At 43.8% G+C, this 26,586-nt stretch overlaps 1 protein-coding gene across 2 annotated transcripts in view; it reads left to right on the top strand.

The window, feature by feature from the left end:
* Positions 1-26,586, top strand: part of SEMA5A (semaphorin 5A) — a 635,888-nt gene that overhangs the window by 197,233 nt on the left and 412,069 nt on the right. For both annotated transcript variants that reach the window (XM_034761526.1, XM_034761524.1), the window contains exon 3: positions 3,545-3,644. In XM_034761526.1, the coding sequence (XP_034617417.1) occupies positions 3,545-3,644 (100 nt within the window). The remainder of the gene's footprint in view (positions 1-3,544; positions 3,645-26,586) is intronic.

The raw sequence follows: 26,586 nt of genomic DNA, 5'->3' as shown, positions 1-26,586 counted from the left end.
TCCCTGGCAGCCTTGTACTTGGTTGAGTAGCCTGTGCTGAAACCCGTGGAACCATATCTACACTACTGTTGTATACCTGCCTGTGCTACAATCACACTGTCACTTGTAGTGAAGACATACCCTAATAATCTTGCCCAGGGTCACGCAGAAAGTCTGTGGCTGAGCAGGGAGCTGAACTCAGGGCTCCTAAGTCCCAGGCTAGTGGCATAATCATCAGGCTAACCTTCCTCTCTGACTAGTGTGTTTCTGTTGCCAAGATGCCCTGTTGACCTGCCTCTGTACGATGCCTGCTTTTGAGTACCACAGGGGAAGTCACTGCAGCCATAATCTATTTGGTTAATTAGGTTCAGAGAAACCTCAGGGAAAGTAGTCTGAGTGCTGGACTTAGCTTTGTACAGGACTCAAAGACTCTGATCTTCACCAGAGGATCATTGTGTTACATTATATGTTTATCATAATTACTCAGCTTGTTGTGTTTCCATTTTGTTCTGATTCCTGTTATTGTTTAAAATTGTTTCATTTCATCTGATGCATCTTCCAGCCACCAGCATTGGCCAACACTGGGCCCAAAGACAAGGAGACTGCTCAGAACTGTGAGATATGCTTACATGTTCTATTAAGACCGGTAGGGTCATATCCTTAGGCTATCAAGACCTTGGGGACTGGCTAGTTGGGGAGTTGGAGGTGTTGATTGGTAAACTAAGGTTTTTGCTGTTTGATTTTTTTACCTTTTTTCTCCATTATTCCTTCCCCCAAAAAATATATCCCTCTTAATGCCTTTCACCAGAAGTTCTCAACATTTGTATTCAGGCTGCTTCCTTGACTTCTTAGAACACTGTGTTTCTATATTGTTTTTATGACATTAAAAAAACATTATTAACATTGCAATGTCAAGCACTCAAAAGTTAGGAAGTGAAAGATTTCCTTTCTTAATTCTGGAGGGGGATTATGCTCTAGTGAGCACAGACCTTTCTGCCTCTCTGCCCCTACATGATCCATTCTGGCTCTGTCCCCTACAGCTTGTCCCTGTGTCAGTCCAGTCTTCTCCCCCTCCCTACTGGCTCCTCATCCCAGTCCCAGTCTCCATCCCCAAAGGCTCTTTGTTCCACTTCCAGTGTCCTTTCATAGTCGGTCATGGTCTCCCCCTTTGAGCTGCCAATCTGAGTCTCAGTCTTCCCTTCATTGCCCAGCCAGTTCCAGTCTTTCCTACCAGACTCTGAGTCATCTTCCTATGCTGCAGCTCCTTGTCCCAGTCCAGCTATTATCTCCTCTGCTTTGCAGTCAGGTGGCTTTCTCTTCTACACAGCCTGGGCAGCAGCAGCAGCAGGAACATTGAGAGCACGGAAGAAACCATCTCCTTGCCCTCAGTTCCTGAGTCTGGCACCAAGTTGCTCTTAACAACCAGGAGCAACATTGGAGGGAAAGTCCTGCTCAGCCCCTGCAGACTTAGGTTGGAGCATGCTCAGTTCAGATGGAATTTATGATGAAATTAGCTGCCAAAATCTTACAAGTCTCTGCTGATCATGTGCAACTTGACTTTTTTTCAGAGGCTTATAAAGGGCCAGATTTAAGCAGATTTTCATGGGGACACCCTGACACTAGGGAGCCCCCTTCCAGCCAGATATTAAGCTGTTGCTCCAAAGCATGGGGATGCTAGAACTTCTCAAACAAAAGGTTGTATGATGGTTTTTAACAACACTTTTTCCCTAATCTTGTTTGCAGAAATGGCTAACCGTTTTTGCTGAAATTTTCCAAAAAATACTCAGCCTGAGGCAGACACCCAGCATGGACAATTTCAGCCCAAACTGTTAAAGTTGGGCAATGTTATCAGCAAGTGAAAACAGAGGCTTACAATAGGAAGTGTCAGGAACTTTAACAATAGGCTGTGGCATAATATAGTAGTTACCAGTTCCACCTACAATATTGTAACTGTTCCCATTGTGTACATATTCTCACAGCAGCTGGAGGCACCACTTTGACACCACTCATTGGGTACATCTTCACTTACCGGAGGGTCCGGCGGCAGGCAATCGATGTTCTGGGATCGATTTATCGTGTCTGGTTAAGACGCGATAAATCGATCCTGGATCGATCCCGGAAGTGCTCGCAGTCGACGCCGGTACTCCAGCTCGCCGAGAGGAGTACGCGGCATCGACGGGGGAGCCTTCCTGCCGCGTCTGGACCCGCGGTAAGTTCGGACTAAGGTACTTCGAATTCAGCTACGTTGTTAACATAGTCCGAAGTGGGGCTTAGTGGGGACCAGGCCATTGATTACCCCACATCCACCTGGCTTTAAACAGGCAGCGGAACAGACCATGCAAACCTACAAACCAAGGTCCTTCATATATATTCAGCTAGCATTGCCTGGTGGCTACATACACAAAGTATTTTTAAAAAATGCTTCACTGAGCTCTGGATTGGAGGAAATCAGGGATTTTGTACTGATGCTATTTAAAAAAAGGGGTCAGTTTTACAACATTAAATGTTTATAAATAACAATTGTGTGTGCCTAATGTGTGTGAATACTCATGCTGTGTGCTCAAATCATCCATGTCCACATGCATATATTTAATGTGGCAACCAACTAGTCATATGTGTGCTGAAATAGTTGATTTGCACCTGTACAGCACCCACTAGTTAGGCATGCACAATTGCTTATATGTGCTTCATTTCAAAAATCTGGATCTACATATGTACAGGCAGTTCTCGGCTTTATGATGTTTGACTTAAAACGAATAGCACTTACGACACTTCTGAATTGACAACTTTATTCAACTTATGACAATTGGTTTCAACTTTACGATGCTCAGTCCTGCAATGGAGTGGATTGTGGTTCCGAGTTACAAAGTTTCGACTTACGACACAATTTTCAGGAACCAATTGTGTCATAAGTCTGAGGACTGCCTGTAATGTGAGTGTGAATGGTGTGTTGATGTTTCTCAAATTGTGAAGTTTGCCCTTTGGCCTTCTGCCTTTGTATTTCACTGTTCTACATAATTCTTTTCTCTAAGAAAAAGTTTATAATAAAAATGATAAAAATGCAATGGCTGAATGTGATGTTTCTCTTCTCCCCCACTTTTTTGTGTGTGTGGTGAAAATGGTAAAAAATAAAATTATTTTTGCTAAATATGCTTAACTCAACAGGACTTTATTGTCATTTTTAAAGTTTTCAGCTATTTGTGGTTTACTTGTACAGGAAATAATTGTATTCATATTTGGTTATCCTCTAATGAATCATGGTAGCTGCACTGTGTTGTTGTCTGCCTTGTTCTGTGCCTGGGGAAGAAAAGCACATCTGGCTTGTAAATCAGAACTAAACATTGATACCTCATTCAGCTGTTTATTGGGTGGCTGCCCTCCATGTTATATAGGTCTATAGTGCAGATTATCTACACAGTGGTGAAAATCCCATATGGCCCCTTAAAGGATCACATTGGGAAGCCTCTACACCTCCACAGTACCTCTTATATGTAATATTTATTACCTGATACACTGTAACTATGTTTCCTGCAGTAACAAGTATATTCTCTTTTTATTCCTTTAGAAATTGCCCCCTGGTTACGTGTGTTCAGAGCAGAGAATGCTGTGGACTTCTCACAATTAACATTTGACCCAGGACAAAAAGAACTTATTGCTGGAGCAAGGTGAGAAATTTATGTGCTTTTGTTGATTATTCTTGAGTGTAGTTAAGTGCTGGTGAGCCAAATTCTGCCTTCAGTTGTACCTATGCAACTCCATTTACAACAAGTCATGAAGACATACTGAACTGGATGTAACTAGAGTTTCATCTATTATAACTGAAAGACGATTTAAAGTGCTGGGTTGGTTCAGGGTGCATAAGAAGTTGCTCTGTATTCTCATTTTTAGGAGCCTTATCCTGTAGTCATTGCAAACTCAGAACTATTACACTGGTCTACAATTTTTGAGAAGTCGTCCGCTTCAGAAATAAAATGTGCTATTTATTATGTATTTTGATGTGCTGAATTCAAATATGACAATTAAAACAACTGATTGGCTACTGTTTCTAAGATATTTAAGTTTTTACATTTTATGTCTATGTATATTGTGTAGATAGTAGAGTTTTAATCATAAATTGTAAACCTAGGTCTTTTCATGTGTTTATGGTTGCTTTACATGATAATATTTCACCTGTCCTGTTTATGTAACACTTCAAAAATCAGCAAAACAGTATATAAATAAAATTTATTATGAAACAAAAGGCAAAAAAACTATTATGTAAATAGTTTAGTCCTATTCAGTGTCTATTCGGCGCTTCTTGGCTTGTCTCTTGTATTCATTAAATGGAGCATCTCTTGTCACTGTCCAGCAATAGTCTGCAAGCAATGATGGGCTCCATTTGCCCTAATAGCATTTCTCCATTGTTGCAATGTCCTGGTGAAATCGCTCGCCGTGCTCGTCGCTCACTGCTCCGCAGTTCGGTGGAAAAAAATCTAGATGAGAGTGCAAAAAATGTACCTTTAGTGACATGTTGCAACCAAGGCTTTTGTATGTCTTGAGGAGGTTTTCCACCAACAACCTGTAGTTGTCCGCCTTGTTGTTTCCAAGAAAATTTATTGCCACTAACTGGAAGGCTTTCCATGCCGTCTTTTCCTTGCCACGCAGTGCATGGTCAAATGCATCATCTCGAAGAAGTTCACGAATCTGAGGACCAACAAAGACACCTTCCTTTATCTTAGCTTCACTTAACCTTGGAAATTTTCCACGGAGGTACCTGAAAGCTGCTTGTGTTTTGTCAATGGCCTTGACAAAGTTCTTCATCGGACCCATCTTGATGTGTAAGGGTGGTAACAAAATCTTCCTTGATTCAACAAGTGGTGAATGCTGAACACTTTTCCTCCCAGGCTCCAATGACTGTCGGAGTGGCCAATCTTTCTTGATGCAGTGGGAATCTCTTGCACGACTATCCCATTCGCAGAAAAAACAGCAGTACTTTGTGTATCCAGTCTGCAGACCAAGCAAGAGAGCAACAACCTTCAAATCGCCACAAAGCTGCCACTGATGTTGGTCATAGTTTATGCAGCTCAAAAGTTGTTTCATGTTGTCATAGGTTTCCTTCATATGGACTGCATGACCAACTGGAATTGATGGCAAAACATTGCCATTATGCAGTAAAACAGCTTTAAGACTCGTCTTCGATGAATCAATGAACAGTCTCCACTCATCTGGATCGTGAACGACGTTGAGGGCTGCCATCACACCATCGATGTTGTTGCAGGCTACAAGATCCCCTTCCATGAAGAAGAATGGGACAAGATCCTTTTGACGGTCACGGAACATGGAAACCCTAACATCACCTGCCAGGAGATTCCACTGCTGTAGTCTGGAGCCCAACAGCTCTGCCTTACTCTTGGGTAGTTCCAAATCCCTGACAAGGTCATTCAGTTCACCTTGTGTTATGATGTGTTGTTCAGAGGAGGAGGATGGGAGAAAATGTGGGTCCTGTGACATTGATGGTTCAGGACCAGAAGTTTCATCCTCTTCCTCTTCCTCGTCTGACTCAAGTGAGAATGATTCTGGTGCATCAGGAACCGGCAGTCCTTCTCCGTGGGGTACTGGGCGTATAGCTAATGGAATGTTTGGATAATACACAGTCCACTTTTTCTTCTTTGACACACCTTTCCCAACTAGAGGCATCATGCAGAAGTAACAATTGCTGGTATGATCTGTTGGCTCTCTCCAAATCATTGGCACTGCAAAAGGCATAGATTTCCTTTTCCTGTTCAACCACTGGTGAAGATTTGTTGCACAAGTGTGGCAGCATATGTGTGGAGCCCACCTCTTGTCCTGATCTCCAATTTTGCAGCCAAAATAAAGGTGATAGGCTTTCTTAACCATAGTGGTTATACTGCACTTTTGTAATGCAAAAGTCACTTCACCACAAACATAGCGGAAGTTATCTGCACTGTTCACACAAGTACGAGGCATCTCTGCTCACTTTGGCTAAACAGAAATGTTTCCCTTTGCAAAATCAAACACTGACCAATAAGAGAGCACGACACTGTATGATTTCTAGAGCTGATATAGGGCAATTTGTTCAGCAGAGTGATGTAAGCTTCGTTATGATTGCATCATCCATGACTTCTAGGAATAACACGATGCAGTTCATATCATGTATGACGCAATACCAGCTTCAGATTGCGTCATTCATTATTTTGCCTAAACAGCAAGTACTGTCCAAACCCAGTCATAGATTTATTCATAGATCCTGTCAAAGATGTATTTTAATCATTTCTGGTTTAAATTGAGATCCCTTCCCTTTATAGCTCACTTATCCTGCGCCATTCCCAAGTCAAGGGTCGTATATACTGACCGAATCGCATATCTTGAAAACTAGAGCCAATCAACAATTTTAAGCATCATTTTCGTTCTCAGTGACCCAGAATTAGTAAAGTTTGACTACATTTATTTCAGAAGCATTTTAGCTGTAGAACAGTGTTATTAATGTCAGTGAGAGATCAACACAGGACATGACCCTAAAGTAGTAAGAGGTAAAGTTGCTTTAAGCCCATGTGAGAAGAGTTTAATTCAGGACACATTTTACAGTAACCCCAAATATGGTTTTACAGCACTTCTTTTTCCTCTTCAATGATCCTGTTCATGGTCCAATCTTGCTGCCTTTTTCTTGAATGGAATATATATAAAGGCAGTAGTTTTCAAACTGTGGTCCATAGTGAATTACTCTCGTATGCTCTGTAGAGCTTCTTCTGTCATAGTGGCGAAACATTTGTCGGTCCGCAGACACTGATTTGTCCTAGTAATTGTAGCCCAGTAGAATTCTTAGGTTTCCCAAGACTTTAAACAATTAAATTTAAATTTTAACAAAATATCTTTGATTATATCTATCTTTTTAGTTTACAAAGCACCAATGAACATAATATCTAGGTTCCATCTAACACCAGCAGCATGTTGCTGCTTCACATGTTTATTTGGAAGCTCAAGAAGTAGTCCACAAAATAACGAAGCTTGAGAACTTCATTATGGCTCAAATTCTGCCATCATACCTGAAAACTTCCATTGGTGTCAGTGGAATGGTGTGTGTGGTTTGTTTCTGGCAAAATTTGGCCCGGGAGCTCAAACTGACTGTTAAATAGTTTTATGGCAGCTTTCAAAATCAGGAGAAGCCTGATGAAAAAAAGTTTTTTTCAAGAGAAAATCCTTAGCATGGTCATTTTGCAGAAATCTTATTTTAAAACTGTGGAGATTTGTGTTTAAAAACAAACAAAATAAAGTTTGAAGACTTTATTTTCTGCTTGGCTACTTTAAAATCAAGCTTCAATATCCCTCCTTAAAATCTCCTTTGCCATGATGTCTACAAAAGTTCACAATGGTTAGGCGTGCTGAGATCACCGCTGGTGATGCAAACTGATATTGTTTCATTTATTTCTTGTTCTCCCTCATTGACCTGTCTATCTATCCACCTGTTGTTTCTTGTCTTCGACTGTAACATCTTTGGAGCAGGGACTGCCTTTTTGTTCTGTGTTTGTTGCCTAATACAATGGGGTCCTGGCCCATGACTGGGGCTCCTAGGTGCTACTGCAATACAAATAAATAAATAATAATACTATAAAAATAAGTTGTATTATGTATCTGAGGGTAGAATGAAGAATGTTGCTAAACTAAATCAGGTTCTCAGTAGTTTGAATAGTTGAAAAAAACATTTTTGGACCATAATGATCACTTTTATCTCTAGAAAGACAAGGCAGATGAGGTAATATGTTTTATTTTGCCAACGACTGTTGGTGGAAGGGACTAGCTTTGAAACTATACTGATCTCTTCTTCAAGTCTTGGGAAGGTAACTAGGTTGTCTAACCTAAATACAAGTTGGGATAGATTGTTAATCATAAAGGGTTCACATTTGCTGTCGGAGACCATTTAATATAAAGTGAGCAATTAAGGGTTAGCAGGCAGTGGGGTGTGTTACAAATTTGTAATGACCCATACAACCAGTCTGTCTCTTAAGTCCATGTTTTTTAGTGTCTAGCAGAACTATGAATTTAAGTTCCCATGCTTGTCTTTGAAGGTATTGTGCAGGCTTCCTTTGAGGATGAGGAGTGAGAAGTCAGACTCCAAAACAAACAGACACACGCAGCTGCAGCCAATCAACCACCTCACCCCTGTGTTTGCAAATAGTCACAGGGAAACCCCTCTGTCCACACACCTTACCTTCTGATTAAGGATATGATCCTGTCATGGAGGCCAAGGGTTTCCTTGACTTTCCAGAACCTCTGTGACTTCTTCTGGGGCAGGTCTGGAGCAGCACCTGGGATTGGATCAGCCTCCCTGGGGCTGGAGCAGTGGTGGTCTGCTTCTGCCACAAGCTGCAGAAGCCCTCAGTAGAGCAGCTGCAAGCCCCCAGCAGCAGTCTGAATATTGTCCCCCTCTCCGAAGGTATTTTAAGTTTAAAGTCAAGGACATCTCATAGGCTTCTGGAATTTTTGTTTATTGCCCAAAACTGACTTTTACTAAAAATACCTGTGACAGAATCTTAACTTTATTTCTGATCAATCTGGCCAGCTGGTCCATTGCCTTGGGTGGCAGCTTCCTATTGTTTCAGCTATTACTGCACAAAGAGGCATTTAATTGTTATTTCCATTCAGCCTGAAAGAAAGGTGCTTAGCACATCTATCAGCTTCAATGAGCTGTACAATTGTCTATAGATCAAAGGCTGACTTAATGGCAGCCATTAACACTTCCCAGCAGACCAACACCCTCAGTCTCCTATCTGCCCATCATCCTGATGGAGTTTAAAATGTTGGCACCTTGAATGAAATATCCCAGATAGAAAGAAAATAAATAAATAAACATTTTATTAAAAATACAAGCTTAACTATTTACATATTTACTTAGTGTTTTTCTGTCAGGACATTTTTACATCAATCCATATCAATTTAACTCTGACCTAATCCTCCTTGGAGTTTTCTTCTCTCTGCTTTATTTCCTTTCAGCCAAATCAGGAGGGACTACTTCCAACAGCAGTGGTTCTCAAACTTTTGTACTGGTGACCCCTTTCATACAGCAAGCCTCTGAGTGTGACCGCCTCTTATAAATTAAAAACACTTTTAAAATATTTAATACTATTATAAATGCTGGAGGTGAAGAGAGTTTGGGGTGGAGGCTGACAGCTCGTGACCCCCCCATGTAATAATCTCACAACCCTCTGAAGGGTCACGACCCCCAGTTTGAGAACCCCTGTACAACAGGCTCCTGATGAGTGTCTGTTGTTTCTATGGAGGTGGTAGCTGGGACAGAATTCACCTATTCCATTCTAACTGGGAATTCATGATTGTCTCAACTCTTTCATGTGACATATCTGAGGAACTGTCCCAGATTGAGGTATCAATAGAGAAGGTTTTGGACAAATTCATAAATTAAAGAGTAATAAGTCATTAGGAGCAGATGCAATTCACCCAAGAGTTCTGAAGGAACTCAGATATAAAATTGCAGATGTACTAACTGTGGTATGTAACCTATTTTTTCAAATCAGCCTCTGTCCTGATGATTGGAGGGTAGCTAATGAAACACTGATTTTTTTAAAAAGGCTTCAAAGGTGATCCTAGCAATTATAGGCTGGTAAACCTAACTTCAGTCCCAGGCAAATTGGTTGAAATTATAGTAAAAAACAGAATTATTAGATACATGAATAAACACAATTTGTTGGGAAAGAGTTTTTGTAAAGGCTTTTGTAAAGGGAAATCACACCTCAACAATCTATTAGAATTCTTTAAGTGTATCAACAAGCATGTGGACATGGGTGATCCAGCTTGAGGTAGTTTACTTGGACTTTCAGAAAGCCTTTGACAAGGTCTCACACCAAAGGCTCACAAGCAGTCATGGGATAAGAGGGAAGGTCCTCTCATTGAACAGTAATTGATTAAAAGATAGGAAACAAAGGGTAGGAATAAATGGTCGGTTTTCACAATGGAGAGAGGTAAATACTGGCCACCTCATCCTCCCCAGCCAGGATGTGTACATATGTTTTCATATGCATAAATGATCTGGAAAAGGGAGTGAGCAGTGATGTGGCAAAATTTGCAGATGGTACAAAATTACTCAACATAGTTAAATCCAAAGCTGACTGCGAAGTTACAAAGGACTCTCACAAAACTGGGTGTCTGGGCAACAAAATGGCAGATGAAATTCAATATTGGTAAATACAAAGTAATGCACATTGGAAAACATAATCCTAACTATACGTACAAAATGATGAGGTCTAAATTAGCTGTTACCACTCAGGAAAGACATCTTGGAGTCATCATGGATAGCTCTCAGAAAAGATCCCTGCAATGTGCACCAGCAGTCAAAATAGCTAACGGAATATTAGGGACCATTAGGAAAGGGATATAAGACAGAACATATTGTAATGTCAATATATAAATCCATAGTACACCCACACCTTGAATACTGCATACAGTACTGGTGCCTCATCTCCAAATAGATATATTAGAATTGGAAAAGGTACAGAGAAGGGCAACAAAAATTATTAGGGATATGGAACAGCTTCCGTATTAGGAGAGATTAAACAGCGTTGGACTGTTCCACTTAGAAAAGAGATGACTAAGGGGGGATATGATAGAGGACTATACAATCATGAATAGTGTCAAGAATGTGAATAAGGAAGTTTTATTGACCCCTTCATATAAAAAAAAAAACTAGGGGGTCACCCAATGAAATTAATAGATAGGTTTAAAAGAAAAATAAATACTTCACACAATGCACAGTTGTCATGGGATGCTGAGAACGCCAAAACTATAAAAGGGTTCAACAAAAAATTATATAAGTTCATGGAAGCCAGGTCCATGGCTATTAGCCAAGATGGTCAGGGACTCAACCCATGCTCTGGGTGTCCCTAAATGTCCAACTGCTAATAGCTGAGACTGGACAATAGGGAATGGATCACTCAATAATTGCCCTGTTCTGCTCATTCCCTCTGACGCACCTGACACAGGCCACTATTAGTAGACAGGATACTGGGCTGGATGGATCATTGGTCTGTCCCAGTATGGCTATTCTTATGTTCTTACAGCCTTAGTTTCAGGGGCATCATTTCAGAAAAATTCAGCAGTGGGGGAAGGGGACAAAGATGTATCAGCATATAGAACATAGTATATAATTATAGAATGACTTGCAAAGTCTCAGGGGCAGCAGGTAGTGAAAGATGTAATGGTGCACACAGAAAAGTCTGGTTGGGGGCAAACCAAGTCTTGGAGGGGGTGGGGGGTGTGATTTCCCTTTGTCTCATAGCAAGTGATGCCTCTGCTCAGCTTCCACAGTTACATTATCAGTTTCTGAGGACATCCTTGATACTTTCTGAGATGTTCCTTATGCATAACTTTTGGTTTAGTCCTGGACCCAACTCCTGTACACCACTCTTCCTTCTCCTAGGATTGTGGAACCAGACCAGGTCCCCTCTTTTCAAAATTTCCTGATATGATCTTACATCATAGAGTCTTTTCATTTTATATGAGGCTATCCTCAAATTTTCACTAGCAAAAATTTGAACTTTTTCAGTTTTGGATTGTAGGGTTTCTGTTTAGTTCAGATAGCCCAAATTACTTTATTCCTCCTCCTTCTCCATACAAGAGGTTTGCTGGGGTCCTTTGCTCATGCCCAAACGTGAGGCGTGCTAGGTTACACTTTATACTCTCATTGATTGCTGTTCTATAAGCCATCAAGAAGGATGGGCTATGCTGTTCCCAGTCCGTCTGGTATTTTTCCAGAAATATAGCCAGCTGAATCTTTCCATCATCCCATCAGACTGTGGGTGCACTGGGATGGTCCAAATTTTGTGGAACCCTAGAATGTCACAAACTTGCTGAAACACCTTGGATTTATAGTTTCTCTCTTGGTTGGTGTGTATCTCACCTGGGACCCCAAATCTGATAAAGAATTCATTCATTAGAACCTCTTGCTACTGTCACAACCTCTTGGTTTTGTCAGAGAATAACAGAGTTCTCACTTTTTGTTTGGGTACAGCAAATCAGATACTTTATTTTCTCTCTATCAATTGCATAGAGGGAGAGAGCTAAACAGGTCTGTCAACAGGTAAACAATTACAGCAAGCATTTATACCTTTTGTTACAGACAATAATGAGCATCAGCTGCATTTTGTTTATACATAGGTCATTCTGATATCTTGTTTTGCTCACTAATGTAGACTCTTAGTCTACATTCCATATTATCTACACATTATCTAGACAAGGTTGCAACAACTTCTCACACAGTTCTTTCCCACTCGCCTCACACATTCCTCGCTTCTACAAATCTCGCCTTATTAGGGTTACAGTTAGCCTAACTCTTGCTAACGAACTGTCATGCATTGCATCCTCTTCCTGTCAGTTCTTTCTCTGCTTCCACAGTTTCTTACCAGGTAAACTTCAGACCATTTTGTAATGTAGTCCATAGCTACCAGTAATTATTGATTGCCAACCTCTGTCTCAAAGGCCCAAGTTCATCAACATCAATGTGCTCCATTAGCATCCCCATGAAATATTCTGCATTGGGGTTCTCCTGAGTTATGGGCCCCTTCTTTGCAACACAAGCATCATATTTCCTGCACCTATTTTCTACATCCTGCCTGTTTTTTTTCCCAGTAGAAATTCTCTCAGCTTGGCTAAGGGGTTTGTAACTCCCAGAATGTCCAGAGGTTTTAAAATTATGATAATCACAGAACCCCTTTTTTCAATGTATCTGGCACAATCAGCTACCACCTGTGCACATCACCTGCTGGTTTTCACATTTTCTATTCAATATTTCATCTTTAAATTCCAAACTTTCCCAATGTGACGAGTAAGCTTCTATATACATACTTCTGTATATATAGTCATTAATATGTTCTATAGATTATATCACTGCCAGGAGATCCTTTCAGGTAGTACAATAATTTCTCTCTGGCGAAAATAGATTTTTGCTGTAATAAGCCAGCACCCTCTCAAATCCTTAGTGTTCTTTGTCAATACTGCCCCTGATCTGTAAGTACCAGCCTTTGTGTCCAATGGGGTGACCAGATGTCCCGATTTTATAGGGACAGTCCCGATTTTTGGGTCTTTTTCTTATATAGGCTCCTATTACCCTCCACCCCCTGTCCCGATTTTTCACACTTGCTGTCTGGTCACCCTAATGTCCAATATGAAAAGGGATTTGAGACACAGGTAGACTAAGATAGGAGGAGTTACAAGAACCCTTTTCAAGTCTGAAAATGCTAAATCACACTTTGCTGACCACTGAAATTGTTTCCCTTTTCCACCCAACCTATGCAATGGTTTTGCAGTATTGGCAATATCACAAATAAACCTTCTATAATAAGAGCAGAGCCTTACAAAACTCTGGTTTCAGAGTAGCAGTCATGAAGTTGATGGATTTCCACTCCATCAAAACTCTGCACATCCGTCAGTGTCTAAGTTCACCAGTCCTGTACAACCTCAATTTTCTTTTTGTCAGGGGAAATTCCCTCAGTGGAAATTCTACACAGTTATCAGCCATACTGAAATCCAAACCAATTGTTAGCTCATTCACTATATTGGCTTTTCAGCCTTCTTTCTTGAATTCCATTAGTCCAATTTTCAAACTCAATTTTCCCAATTTTTGGATGGGTGTCCTTGCCTGATTCAGTGTCTCCATTTGAGATCAATTGGATGGTACAGTTTAGAATCCCCTGTTCTCTGGGATTGTTAGTATGTGTAGCCTAATAATTGTTATATTGTAATAAGTGTCCACTATTCCTGTAAAATTCACAGCTTCTATTGCATTTGCAATAGCCAAACTCATAGTTATTTAATTCCCATATCTAAACAAAAACTGTGGGGCTGATCCTTGTACCTTTAAGATTTGCCCCTTCACATTGATGTCCCCCCGTTTCCCAAACTGGGAGAGAGGTTTTCACTAGGCACTGTGAAATTCACTCATGCCTTAATTTATAATAATCCTTCTTATTGTGGCCAATTATTTTAAGTACAGCATTTAATTGAATTTCTTCCTTGAATTTTTGCATTATTCCCCATTTCCCTTGTTTTACAAACCAAATGTAACTGTTTTCCCAATCATTCAAAAATGCCATGAACCAGATTAGAATCCCAATTCCACCATGCATTTCATAGAATCATAGAAGATTAGAGTTGGAAGAGACCTCGGGAGGTCATCTAATCCAGTCCCCAGCTCAAAGCAGGACCAACACCAACTAAATCATCCCAGCCAGGGCTTTGTCAAGCCGGGCCTTAAAAACCTCTAAGGATGGAGATTCCACCACCTCCCTAGGTAACCCATTCCAGTGCTTCACTACCCTCCTTGTGAAATAGTTTTTCCTAATATCCAACCTAGACCTTCTCCACTAGGCTGGCTAACCTAGTGAGGAGGGCTTTAAACTAGGTTCACCGGGGGAAGGAGACCAAAGCCCTGAGGTAAGTGGGGAAATGGGATCCTGGGAGGAAGCACAAGCAGGAGAGCGCAAGAGGGGAGGACTCCTGTCTCATGCTGAGAAAGAGGGACGATCATTGAGTTATCTTAAGTGCCTATACACAAATGCAAGAAGCCTGGGAAACAAGCAGGGAGAACTGGAAGTCCTGGCACAGTCAGGGAACTATGATGTGATTGGAATAACAGAGACTTGGTGGGACAACTCACATGACTGGAGTACTGTCATGGATGGATATAAACTGTTCAGGAAGGACAGGCAGGGCAGAAAAGGTGGGGGAGTTGCGTTGTATGTAAGAGAGGAGTATGACTGCTCAGAGCTCCGGTATGATACTGCAGAAAAACCTGAGAGTCTCTGGATAAAGTTGAGAAGTGGGAGCAACAAGGGTGATGTTGTGGTTGGAGTCTGCTATAGACCACCAGACCAGGGGGATGAGGTGGACGAGGCTTTCTTCTGGCAACTAGCAGAAATTGCTAGATCACAGGCCCTGGTTCTCATGGGAGACTTTAATCACCCTGATATCTGCTGGGAGAGCAATACAGCGGTGCACAGGCAATCCAGGAAATTTTTGGAAAGTGTAGGGGACAATTTCCTGGTGCAAGTGCTGGAGGAACCAACTAGGGGCAAAGCTTTTCTTGACCTGCTGCTCACAAACAGGGAAGAACTAGTAGGGGAAGCAAAAGTGGATGGGAACCTGGGAGGCAGTGACCATGAGATGGTCGAGTTCAGGATCCTGACACAAGGAAGAAAGGAGAGCAGCAGAATACGGACCCTGGACTTCAGAAAAGCAGACTTTGACTCCCTCAGGGAACAGATGGGCAGGATCCCCTGGGAGAATAACATGAAGGGCAAAGGGGTCCAGGAGAGCTGGCTGTATTTTAAAGAATCCTTATTGAGGTTGCAGGAACAAACCATCCCGATGTGTAGAAAGAATAGTAAATATGGCAGGCGACCAGCTTGGCTAAACAGTGAAATCCTTGCTGATCTTAAATGCAAAAAAGAGGCTTATAAGAAGTGGAAGATTGGACAAATGACCAGGGAGGAGTATAAAAATATTGCTCAGGCGTGCAGGAGTGAAATCAGGAAGGCCAAATCACACTTGGAGTTGCAGTTAGCAAGAGGTGTTAAGAGTAACAAGAAGGGTTTCTTCAGGTATGTTAGCAACAAGAAGAAAATCAAGGGAAGTGTGGGCCCCTTACTGAATGAGGGAGGCAACCTAGTGACAGAGGATGTGGAAAAAGCTAATGTACTCAATGATTTTTTTGCCTCTGTCTTCACGCACAAGGTCAGCTCCCAGATTGCTGCACTGGGCAGTACAGCATGGGGAGAAGGTGACCAACCCTCTGTGGATAAAGAAGTGGTTCGGGACTATTTAGAAAAACTGGACGTGCACAAGTCCATGGGGCCGGATGCGCTGCATCCGAGGGTGCTAAAAGAGTTGGCGGGTGAGATTGCAGAGCCATTAGCCATTATTTTTGAAAACTCATGGCGATCGGGGGAGGTCCCAGATGACTGGAAAAAGGCTAATGTAGTGCCCATCTTTAAAAAAGGGAAGAAGGAGGATCCGGGGAACTACAGGCCAGTCAGCCTCACCTCAGTCCCTGGAAAAATCATGGAGCAGGTCCTCAAGGAATCAATTATGAAACATTTAGAGGAGAGGAAAGTGATCAGGAACAGTCAGCATGGATTCACGAAGGGGAAGTCATGCCTGACTAACCTAATTGCCTTCTATGATGAGATAACTGGCTCTGTGGATGAGGGGAAAGCAGTGGATGTGTTATTCCTTGACTTTAGCAAAGCTTTTGATACGGTCTCCCACAGTATTCTTGCCACCAAGTTAAAGAAGTATGGGCTGGATGAATGGACTGTAAGGTGGATAGAAAGCTGGCTAGATCGTCGGGCTCAACGGGTAGTGATCAATGGCTCCATGTCTAGTTGGCAGCCGGTTTCAAGTGGAGTGCCCCAAGGGTCGGTCCTGGGGCCGGTTTTGTTTAATATCTTTATTAATGATCTGGAGGATGGTGTGGACTGCACTCTCAGCAAGTTTGCAGATGACACTAAACTAGGAGGCGTGGTAGATACACTAGAGGGTAGGGATCGGATACAGAGGGACCTAGACAAATTAGAGGATTGGGCAGAAAAAAACCTGATGAGGTTCAACAAGGACAAGTGCAGAGTTCTGCACTTAGGACGGAAGAATCCCATGCACTGCTACAGACTAGGGACCGAATGGCTAGGTAGCAGTTCTGCAGAAAAGGACCTAGGGGTCACAGTGGACGAGAAGCTGGATATGAGTCAACAGTGTGCTCTTGTTGCCAAGAAGGCTAACGGCATTTTGGGCTGTATAAGTAGGGGCATTGCCAGCAGATCGAGGAACGTGATCGTTCCCCTTTATTCGACATTGGTGAGGCCTCATCTGGAATACTGTGTCCAGTTTTGGGCCCCACACTACAAGAAGGTGTGGAAAAATTGGAAAGAGTCCAGCGGAGGGCAACAAAAATGATTAGGGGTCTGGAGCACATGACTTATGAGGAGAGGCTGAGAGAACTGGGATTGTTTAGTCTCCAGAAGAGAAGAATGAGGGGGGATTTGATAGCAGCCTTCAACTACCTGAAGGGGGGTTCCAAAGAGGATGGAGCTCGGCTGTTCTCAGTGGTGGCAGATGACAGAACAAGGAGCAATGGTCTCAAGTTGCAGTGGGGGAGGTCCAGGTTGGATATCAGGAAAAACTATTTCACTAGGAGGGTGGTGAAACACTGGAATGCGTTACCTAGGGAGGTGGTGGAGTCTCCTTCCTTGGAGGTTTTTAAGGCCCGGCTTGACAAAGCCCTGGCTGGGATGATTTAGCTGGGAATTGGTCCTGCTTTGAGCAGGGGGTTGGACTAGATGACCTCTTGAGGTCCCTTCCAACTCTGATATTCTATGATTCTATGATTCTATGATTCACTGCAACTTGAGACCATTGCTCCTTGTTCTGTCATCTGCCATCACTGAGAACAGCCTAGCTCCATCCTCTTTGGAACCCTCCTTCAGGTAGTTGAAGGCTGCTATCAAATCCTCCCTCACTCCTCTCTTCTGCAGACTAAATAATCCCAGTTCCCACAGCCTCTCCTCATGAGCTATGTGTCCCAACCCCCTAATCATTTTTGTTGCCTTCCGCTGGACTCTCTCCAATTTGTCCACATCCTTTTGGGGAGGGTGGGGGGTGGGACTGGACGCAATACTCCAGATGTGGCCTCACCAGTGCCGAATAGAGGGGAACAATCACTTCCCTCGATCTGCTGGCAGTGCTCCTACTAATGCAGCCCAATATGCCGTTAGCCTTCTTGGCAACAAGGGCACACTGCTTACTCATATCCAGCTTCTCCTCCACTGTAATCTCCATGTCCTTTTCTGCAGAACTGCCGCTTAGCCAGTCAGTCCCCAGCCTGTAGCAGTGAATGGGATTATTTCGTCCTAAGTGCAGGACTCTGCACTTGTCCTTGTTGAACCTCATCAGATTTCTTTGGTCCAATCCTCCAATTTGTCTAGGTCACTCTGGACCCTATGCCTACCCTCCAGCATATCCACCTCTTCTCCCCCAGCTTAGTGTCATCCGCGAACCTCCTGAGGGTGCAATCTATCCAGTCATCCAGATCATTAATGAAGATGTTGAACGAAAGAGGCTCCAGGACCGACCTCTGGGGCACTCCACTTGATATCGGCTACCAACTAGACATCGAGCCGTTGATCACTACCCATTGATCCCGATGATCTATCCAGCTTTTTATCCACCTTATAGTCCATTCATCCAATCCATACTTCTTTAACTTGCTGGCAAGAATACTGTGGAGACAGTACCAAAAGCTTTGCTAAAGTCTAGGTATATCACGTCCACCACTGTCCCCATGTCCACAGAGCCAGTTATCTAATCATAGAGGGTAATCAGGTTGGTCAGGCATGACTTGTCCTTGATGAATCCATGTTGACTGTCCCTGATCACTTTCCTCTCCTCCAAGTGCTTCAAAATGGATTCCTTGAGGATCTGCTCCATGATTTTTCCGGGGACTGAGGTGAGGCTGACCGATCTGTAGTTCCCCGGATTCTCCTTCTTCCCTTTTTTAAAGATGGGCACTATATTTGCCTTTTTCCAATTGTCCGGGACCTCCCCCAATTGCCACGAGTTTTCAAAGATAATGGCCAATGGCTCTGCAATCACATCAGCCAACTCCCTCAGCACCCTTGAATGCATTGCATCCGGCCCCATGGACTTGTGCGTGTCCAGCTTTTCTAAGTAGTTCTTAACCTGTTTTTTCACGATTGAGGGCTGCTCACCTCCTCCCCATAGTATGCTGCCTAGTGCAGCAATCTGGGAGCTGACTTTGTCTGTGAAGACCGAGGCAAAAAAAGCATTGAGTACTTCAGCTTTTTCCACATCATCTGTCACTGATGCCTCCCCCATTCAGTAAGGGTCCCACACTTTTCCTGACCTTCTTCTTGTTGCTAACATACCTGTAGAAACCCTTCTTGTTATCCTTCTCATCCCTTGCAAGCTGCAACTCCAAATGTGCTTTGGCCTTCGTGATTACACCCCTACATGCTCGAGCAATATTTTTATATTCCTTCCTAATCATCTGTCCAAGTTTCCGCTTCTTGTAAATTCACTTTTTGTGTTTAAGCTCCCCAAAGATTTCTCTGTTAAGCCAAGCTGGTCGCCTGCCATATTTGCTATTCTTTCTGCACACCGGGATGTTTTGTTCCTGCACCCTCAATAAGGCTTCTTTAAAATACAGCCAGCTCTCTTGGACTCCTTTCCCCCTCATATTAGCCTCCCAGGGGATCCTGCCCATCAGTTCCCTGAGAGAGTCAAAGTCTGCTTTTCTGAAGTCCAGGGTCCATATTCTGCTGCTCTCCTTTCTTCCTTTTGTCAGGATCCTGACAATCATCTCATGACCATCTCATGATCATATTAGACACAGAGCTGTATTACATGGCTCATGGTAATCAGCTTCCACCTTCATCTCTAGCAGCCGCTTCCCTTTCTGATTGGCTGCTGCAAGGAAAGATTTAAGTTCTGTGGCAAATTTCAGAGCTTCCTGTAGTGTCCGTTGCCTCCTTTTGCTGATCTTGATCTGCAAGCCCAAATCCAATTGAGCATTTATAGATTGGTCAATTCAATTGCTAATTCATCCTGGAAGTCCTTGCTAGTATCTGGATTCACCAGGAACGCAAATCTCCTGCGGTCCTCTGGCTGTTCAGGTAAGATTTCTTTTTTCCTCTTCTACTGTTTCTCAGGTGTGCCCTGGCCCTCAAAGAGTAATGGCTGGCTCCAAGCTGCCTATCAAGAGCTTGTAGCAGGTCTGGATAACTGACTCTTTTTTCTGGGGTAAGTTCTGCAGGACCATCAGAGTCAGGGCATTCATGTTGGCTGCTAGAAACCTCCTTCTCTGTTTTTTCCCCGACCTGTTCATTTGGGCTATGATGCTAAACTGAGCCAAATAAATCTCCCAGGGAGTTTTATTCCTGTATGATAATGGGCTTTTGTGTTACTTAAGCTAGAACAATCTGACCTATCCCTCCTGAATGTTAGAAACCATTTAGAAAAGTTTTGGAAATGTCCTGTCTTCCCCAGTTGTTGTGTGCAGTGTAATTGTAGCTGTCTTGGTCCCAGGATATTAGAGGGACAAGGTGGGTGAGGTAGTATCTTTTATTGGTTCATCTTGTCTCTCTGTCTTCCCTAAATCACCTCGATGGCCTGGTTCCTTATTCAGGTGACTGACTTGTACTATGATCTAGGACCCTTTGGATTCCTTCTGTCTGGAGCTGAAATTATAGCTCCTTAAATCATTGCTGTAGTGTACTTGTATTGGCAAGTTCCAAGTGTGCCAAAGTTTTCCTGGTCTTCCCTATAATCTGGAAAATATTTTGGTCAATTGCAGTCAGGTTGCCTGTCACCTCTCTCTGTTTTGCCAGACCAGACTGGAAATTTTTGTTTTGGACTTTCAAATCTGCCTTGACACTTGATAGCTGTTACTCCAACATAGATTGTATCTCTAAACAGGTCATCTCTCCATCCTTCTTCAGGTATTGCTTTATTATTTTTTGTGAAGTCTTTTGCTCTTTTTTTTAGATCTTGTTTTAATTCCTTTTGACCATCTTTGAATTCTGCGAACTCTTCCATTATTTGTTCCATCTTCTTTTAACAGAAATAATAGCTCACAATTTCTCTCATTGGAAACTATCCCAATGTTGCCTTTTTCGTCCTAAGCTGCTAGCTAATATTTGTGGCCCTGCAGGCTTGTTTCTGTTCAGAGAAGAAATTGGTTATTCAAATCAGGTATCTGTTTAGTGCAGTTTTCTTTATTTACAAAGAATGTACACAAAGTTCTATTTCCCTGAACACAGTAGGAACAAACAACAGCAGGCAGTTTCCTTACTCATAATTTCCAATCAGTTCTGTGTCCCTAGGAGCTCTGTTTCTCTGTTCCTTCTCAGAGTCAAGCTTGCAACTGCTTGTCTTGCTTTCAGTTGTCTTTCTTCTGTCTTTCTACTTCTTACACACACACACCTTGCCAACGAACCCCTTAGGTCCTGCATTTGGAATCAGGGAATCCCTCAGCCCACAGTATTTAGCTTCTGATCTGGCCTTGCTATATGGTCAATTGCCTTATCAGCTTTAATTAGTTCTGTGACTTTCTTTGGATCAAAGACTAACTTGATGGCAGCCATTAACAACTTCCAGTATAACAACAGATTGTTTTATAGTCTGCATTGAAACTGAACCACAGCTGTAGGGACACTTTTTTTTTTTAAAGTAACATTTCTTCTTCTGTCAGCCTATTGTGCAAAATAAGATATATATGTGTGTTATTTGGAAAGGGACTTCCGAAACAAGGGAAAAGTTCCTGGAATGACTGATGCCTTAGTGTGGTTCTTAGTGACAAAAATGCAGTTGACTACCTGCCTGGGACAATTCTCCACAAATTGCCTGCATAGCAAAATTCATTCAGAAAAATATGGGGGGAACTTTATCATTCTCAGTTTTGATAAAATGTCCCAAAGAACATAGTCAAAGAAAAGTGAAGGTTTCAATACAATTTCTGAAACTGAATCAGAAAGGGAAGGTCAGTTCTTTATGGCTCCTAAGTTTTGAAATTTGCTCAGGTAAGAAATAGCAGAGGCTGTACTATTATATCAGTTGTTTCTAGATTGAACGCAAGGAAGGCTTTCAAATAAAAACTGACTTACAGAAAATGTTAATAATGAGTATTAAATTTTGCTTTCTCTGTGAGACTGTATTGTTTTGTTTTATGTATTGATTTAAACAAAAGAATGATAGAATCAATAGGGAAACATTCTAGAGAAAATTCAGAACAGCAGTGACTCTGAAAAAGATTTGGGGGTTGTGGTGGATAATGAGCTGAACATGAGCTCCCAGTGTGACGCTGTGGCCAAAAGATCTAATGTGATTGTTGGATGCATAAACAGGAATCTTGAATAGGAGCAGAGAGGTTATTTTATCTCAGTATTTGGTGCTGTTGGAATATTGTGTCCAGTTCTGGTGTCCACAATTCAAGAAGGATGTTTAAAAATTGGAAAGGGTTCAAAGAAGAGCTACAAGAATGATTTCCAGGATTAGAAAACAGGCCTTCTTCTGAGTGCTTGTTCATGTCTATTCCATGCTAGGTGTGTGCATGCGGTGTAACTGTTGCCAGAGATTTTTCCCTCAGTGGTAACTGTTGGCCTGGCTCTAGCACCCTCTGGATTTGTGCGCATATGCGCCTGTGTAAGGGGTGCTGCCAGCCCCGCACCCTCTCAGTTCCTTCTTGCTGCCCATGATGGTTGCTGGAATGATCCTTCTTGGTGCGGCAAGGCTTCTTTCCCGGGACTCTTCACCCCAGAGACTGGGCATGCCCCGGTCCTCAGGCTTCAAGCCATGTGCCTCTTGCATCAAACCTATGCCAGTGAGTAACCCACACTCTAGCTGTTTAAAGTGCCTGAGGGAAACTCACGTCAAAGATTAGTGCCAGATCTGCAGGGACTTCAGACCTTGCACTAAGAAGGACAGGGACATTTGGCTGAAGGCCATTTTCATGAAGACTGCCTTTAGACTAGTCTCGAAGCTGAACCACTCCGAATCAGTGCCAAGCACCTCAATATCTGTGCAGAGCATACTTCCAGCACCTTGCTCTTCCTGGCACCACTCACCATCTCCGGTGCTGAGGAAGAAGCATAAGAAATAGTGCACAGAGAGAGGGCGATCACCAGTGCAGAAGAGGGACAAGTGGGGAGAGGCTAGTACAGTGAAACCCATGCCGGGCCACTCTTCCTCCCCCAAGCCAGTGATGGCACCTCTGACTCTGCCTAGGGTGTTGAGTCCGAAGCAGGACACTCCACTGATTCCTGGAAGTGGCCGCCGTGCCAGCGGTATGAAAGTCCCTTTGACCCTGGAGGCCTTCCAAGCTGCGATGGACCTCTTCTCCCTCCCAGTCCTGCCCAAGGGGGCAGATGTCAGCCCAGATAATGAGAGCCACTTCCTGGCACCAGCACACCTGGCTCCCTCTAGAGGCAAACCTACCATGCTCCTGGCATTGTGCTCACTGATTCGTCGCCGGCTCCTGGAACTCCAGCAGCACGTAGAGGCAGAACAACATACGGCTCCACCATGGTCCCTGAGGGAAGACTCCTCTTCAGAGTCTGAAGGAGAATCAATTGCTCCACCCAGAGCACATCACTGCTACCCAGCCTATGCAGCACCAGACTTTGGCACCGGTCCCCCTGCTGGCACCTGGCCAGTGAGCCACTGGCCGATGCAGTGGCCATATCAGAACCCCTCCAGCTGCTCTTATTCAGTGGCTTCAGAGAGACAGGATACCACCCCTTTCTACTTGGCACCAGATCCTGAGTCCAGCACCGGTGCTGATGTTCAGGAGATGGCTCCGGTGGACATTGGAGAAGTAGAAGAAGAGGAAGGAGCTCCTCTTCCAGCACAAGCCTCCTCCTCCTCATCTTCAGATGAGACCGTTGTGTGAAACAGTAACCTGCTTCCTCAGGATGACTTTAGGACCCATCAGGACCTTTTGAAGCAGATTGCAGCAAACCTGGGTCTAAAAATAGAGGAGTTCAGAGCCTGCACACAGCCTGATTGACATCTTGGCTGCAGGAACTCCCTCCCTTGTCCATCAACACGGCAGTGATGGGACCAGTCAAAGCCCTGTGGCAAAAGCCTTCTTCTCTGCCCCCCACTTCGAAGAGGGCAGAGACAAAGTACTATGTACCTGAGAGCAGGTTTGAATACCTGTACTCACATCCCCCCTAGAGTTCCTGGTGGTTGCTGCAGCAAATGAGCAAGATAGACAGGACCAGTCGACTACTACCCCGAAGAATAAGGATACAGAGAAACTAGATCTTTTCAGGAGGAAAGTTTATTTGACAGGTAGCCTTCAGTCATGTATCTCCAACCAGCAAGCATTGCTTGGAAGATACGATTTTAATCTTTGTGACTCCTTGTCTAAATTTAAAGACTCTCTATCATAAGAGGTGAGACAGGAGTTTGAGGCCCTCCTAGAAGAGAGTAAGAACGTGGCCAGGACCTCTCTCCAGATGGCTCTGGATATGGCTGACTCGGCAGCCAGGACAATAGCCTCGGCAGTTACCTTCAGGTGTTGTTTTTGTCTCCAGTCCTCTGGCCTCCACCACGATGACCAGCAGTCTGTCCAGGATCTCCCCTTTGAAGGCTCCTCTCTTTATTCGGAGCAAACAGACCCAAGGCTTCATGGCCTGAAGGATTCGAGGGCCATCCTGTGTTCCTTCGGTCTTTAACCCCATCGGTTACCAGGAAGCACTTCAAGTCCCAGCAGCCTCCTCAGTTCTTTGCACTTCCTAGACAGGAGCACTACATGAGAAAAGGAAGAGATGACTAATGGTGCCAACTCTTCCCATCCACCTCAGCCTTCCAGTCTGGGTCTCAGAGATACTCCAGCAGGCCCAAGCAGGCTTTTTAAAGGTGCGCCCGAGGGCACTGTACCAGTTGATGTCTCAAATCCATCTCCCCCTTTATTTTCGGCCTGTCTGTCGTCATTTAGCCCGGCATGGTTATTCATAACATCAGACCATTGAGTCTTGAGTACAGCGAGAGTCAGATATACCCTCCATTTTTTATCAACCCCCTCCCTTTAACCCCCTACTCCTGTCCCTGCCTTCTCACAATCAATTCCTTGTCCAGGAGGTGCAATCCCTTCTATGTGCAGGGGCCATGGAAGAAGTTCCCAAGAACTTGAGGGGGAAGTGGTTTTATTCCTGATATTTCCTAAGGCCAAAGGGGACCTCTGACCCATCTTGGTCCTGCATCACCTCAACAGATATCTGAAGAAACTGAGATTCTGCATGGTCTCCCTGGCCTCTATCATTCCCTCCCTGGTTCCAGGAGACTGGTACGCTGCCCTTGACCTAAAGGATGATCATTTTCACATTTCTATCTTCCGTGGCCACAGATTTCTTGGATTTGTAGTGGGTCAATGCCACTACCAATTCACCACTCTGCCTTTCGGCCTTTTAGTAGTCCCCAGTGTATTCTCTGAGTGTATGGTGGTTGTAGCAGCCTTCCTCAGGTGATGGGGTGTGTGAGTCTACCCAGACCTCGATGACTGGCTGATCAAAGGCTGATCACAAACTCAAGTACAGAACAGCATCATCATGGTCCGAGCCACCTTCCGAACACTGGGCCTGCTGATAAACAAGCAAAAGTCAACTCTGGTCCCAGTTCAGAGACTAGTATTCATCGGGACGGTGCTCGACTCAACCCAAGTCAGATCCTTTCTGCCAGAAACCTGATTCCAGGCCATGTTGGGCCTGATATCCAAAATCATGGTTCACCCAATCATGACTGCTCGAGTCAAGCCTTTGGGAAACATGGCAGCATGTACTTACATGGTACAGGATGCAAGGCTGCGCACCAGGCCTCTCCAGATGTGGCTAGCATCCCAGTCTACTCCCTGAGCAGACACCACTTAGATTCTCTACTCACGGTCCTGCCTCCAGTTCTTGCTTCCCTGGTCTGGTGGAGAGACCCAAGATTGGTAATGAAGGGAGTACCCTTTGTTGCTCCTTAACAGTTGGTAGCCTTGGTCTGGGATGCGTCAGACCTAGGGTGGGGAGCCCACCTCAACAATCTCAGGACCCAGGGCCTTTGATCCCAAGAACTCTCCCTGCATATAAACATCATGGAATTCAGGGCTGTATACTTAGCTTACCTAGTGTTCCTTACCCAGATCTCAGGTGAAGTGATGCAGATCCTGACAGACAACACCATGACTGTTTTATATCAACAAACAGGGAGGGGGTCGATCTTTGGCCTTGTGCCAGGAGGCCCTCCTGTGGGACTTCTGTTTGATGCATCCTATTAATCTCGAGGTGACACATCTCCCCAGAGCCCAGAACACACTGGCAGATCACCTCAGCAGATCCTTTTCCTCTCACTATGAGTGGTCACTTCACTCAGAGGTCACCAGATTGGTCTTCCAGAGGTGGGGATCTCTCCAGGTGTACCTGTTTGCTACCAAGCAGAAAAGGAAGTGCCATCAGTTTTGTTCACTGCACAGACACAGGCCAGACTCACTCTCCGATGCTTTCCTGTTCTCGTGGACAGACCAGCTCCTCTATGCCTTTCCCCCAGTTCTCTTGGTTCACAAGGTCCTCCTAAAAATCAAATAGGACAAGGTGAGGGTTATTTTGAGAGCCGCAGCGTGGCTGTGCCAACATTGGTTCAGCACTCTCCTAGACTTCTTGGTGGCAACCCTGCTTTTGCTCCCATTCCGCCTGGACTTGATTTTTCAAGACCACGGCCAGCTGTTACACCTAGACCATGCTTCCCTGCACCTAACTTCATGGATGTTGCATGGCTGAATCCTGAAGAATAGGCCTGCTCAAAACAGGTTTGACAGGTCTTGCTAGGCAGTAGGAAGCCATCCACCAGGGTGACCTACTTGGTGAAGTGGAAATGTTTCACTTGCTGAGCCTCCAAACTGCATCTCTCTCCATCTCATTCTTCTCTTCAATTTATTTTGGACTATCTGCTCTACCTAAGAAGCTGGGTTTGGTACTTTCATCTGTTAAGGTTCATTTGGCAGCCAATTCAGCCTTCCACCCTCCAGTGAATGGCAGATAAGTATTCTCCCAT

Source organism: Trachemys scripta, chromosome 2, assembly GCF_013100865.1.
Source record: "Trachemys scripta elegans isolate TJP31775 chromosome 2, CAS_Tse_1.0, whole genome shotgun sequence".
Lineage (NCBI taxonomy): Eukaryota > Metazoa > Chordata > Testudines > Emydidae > Trachemys > Trachemys scripta.
This window is presented reverse-complemented; position numbering and strand designations above follow the sequence as displayed.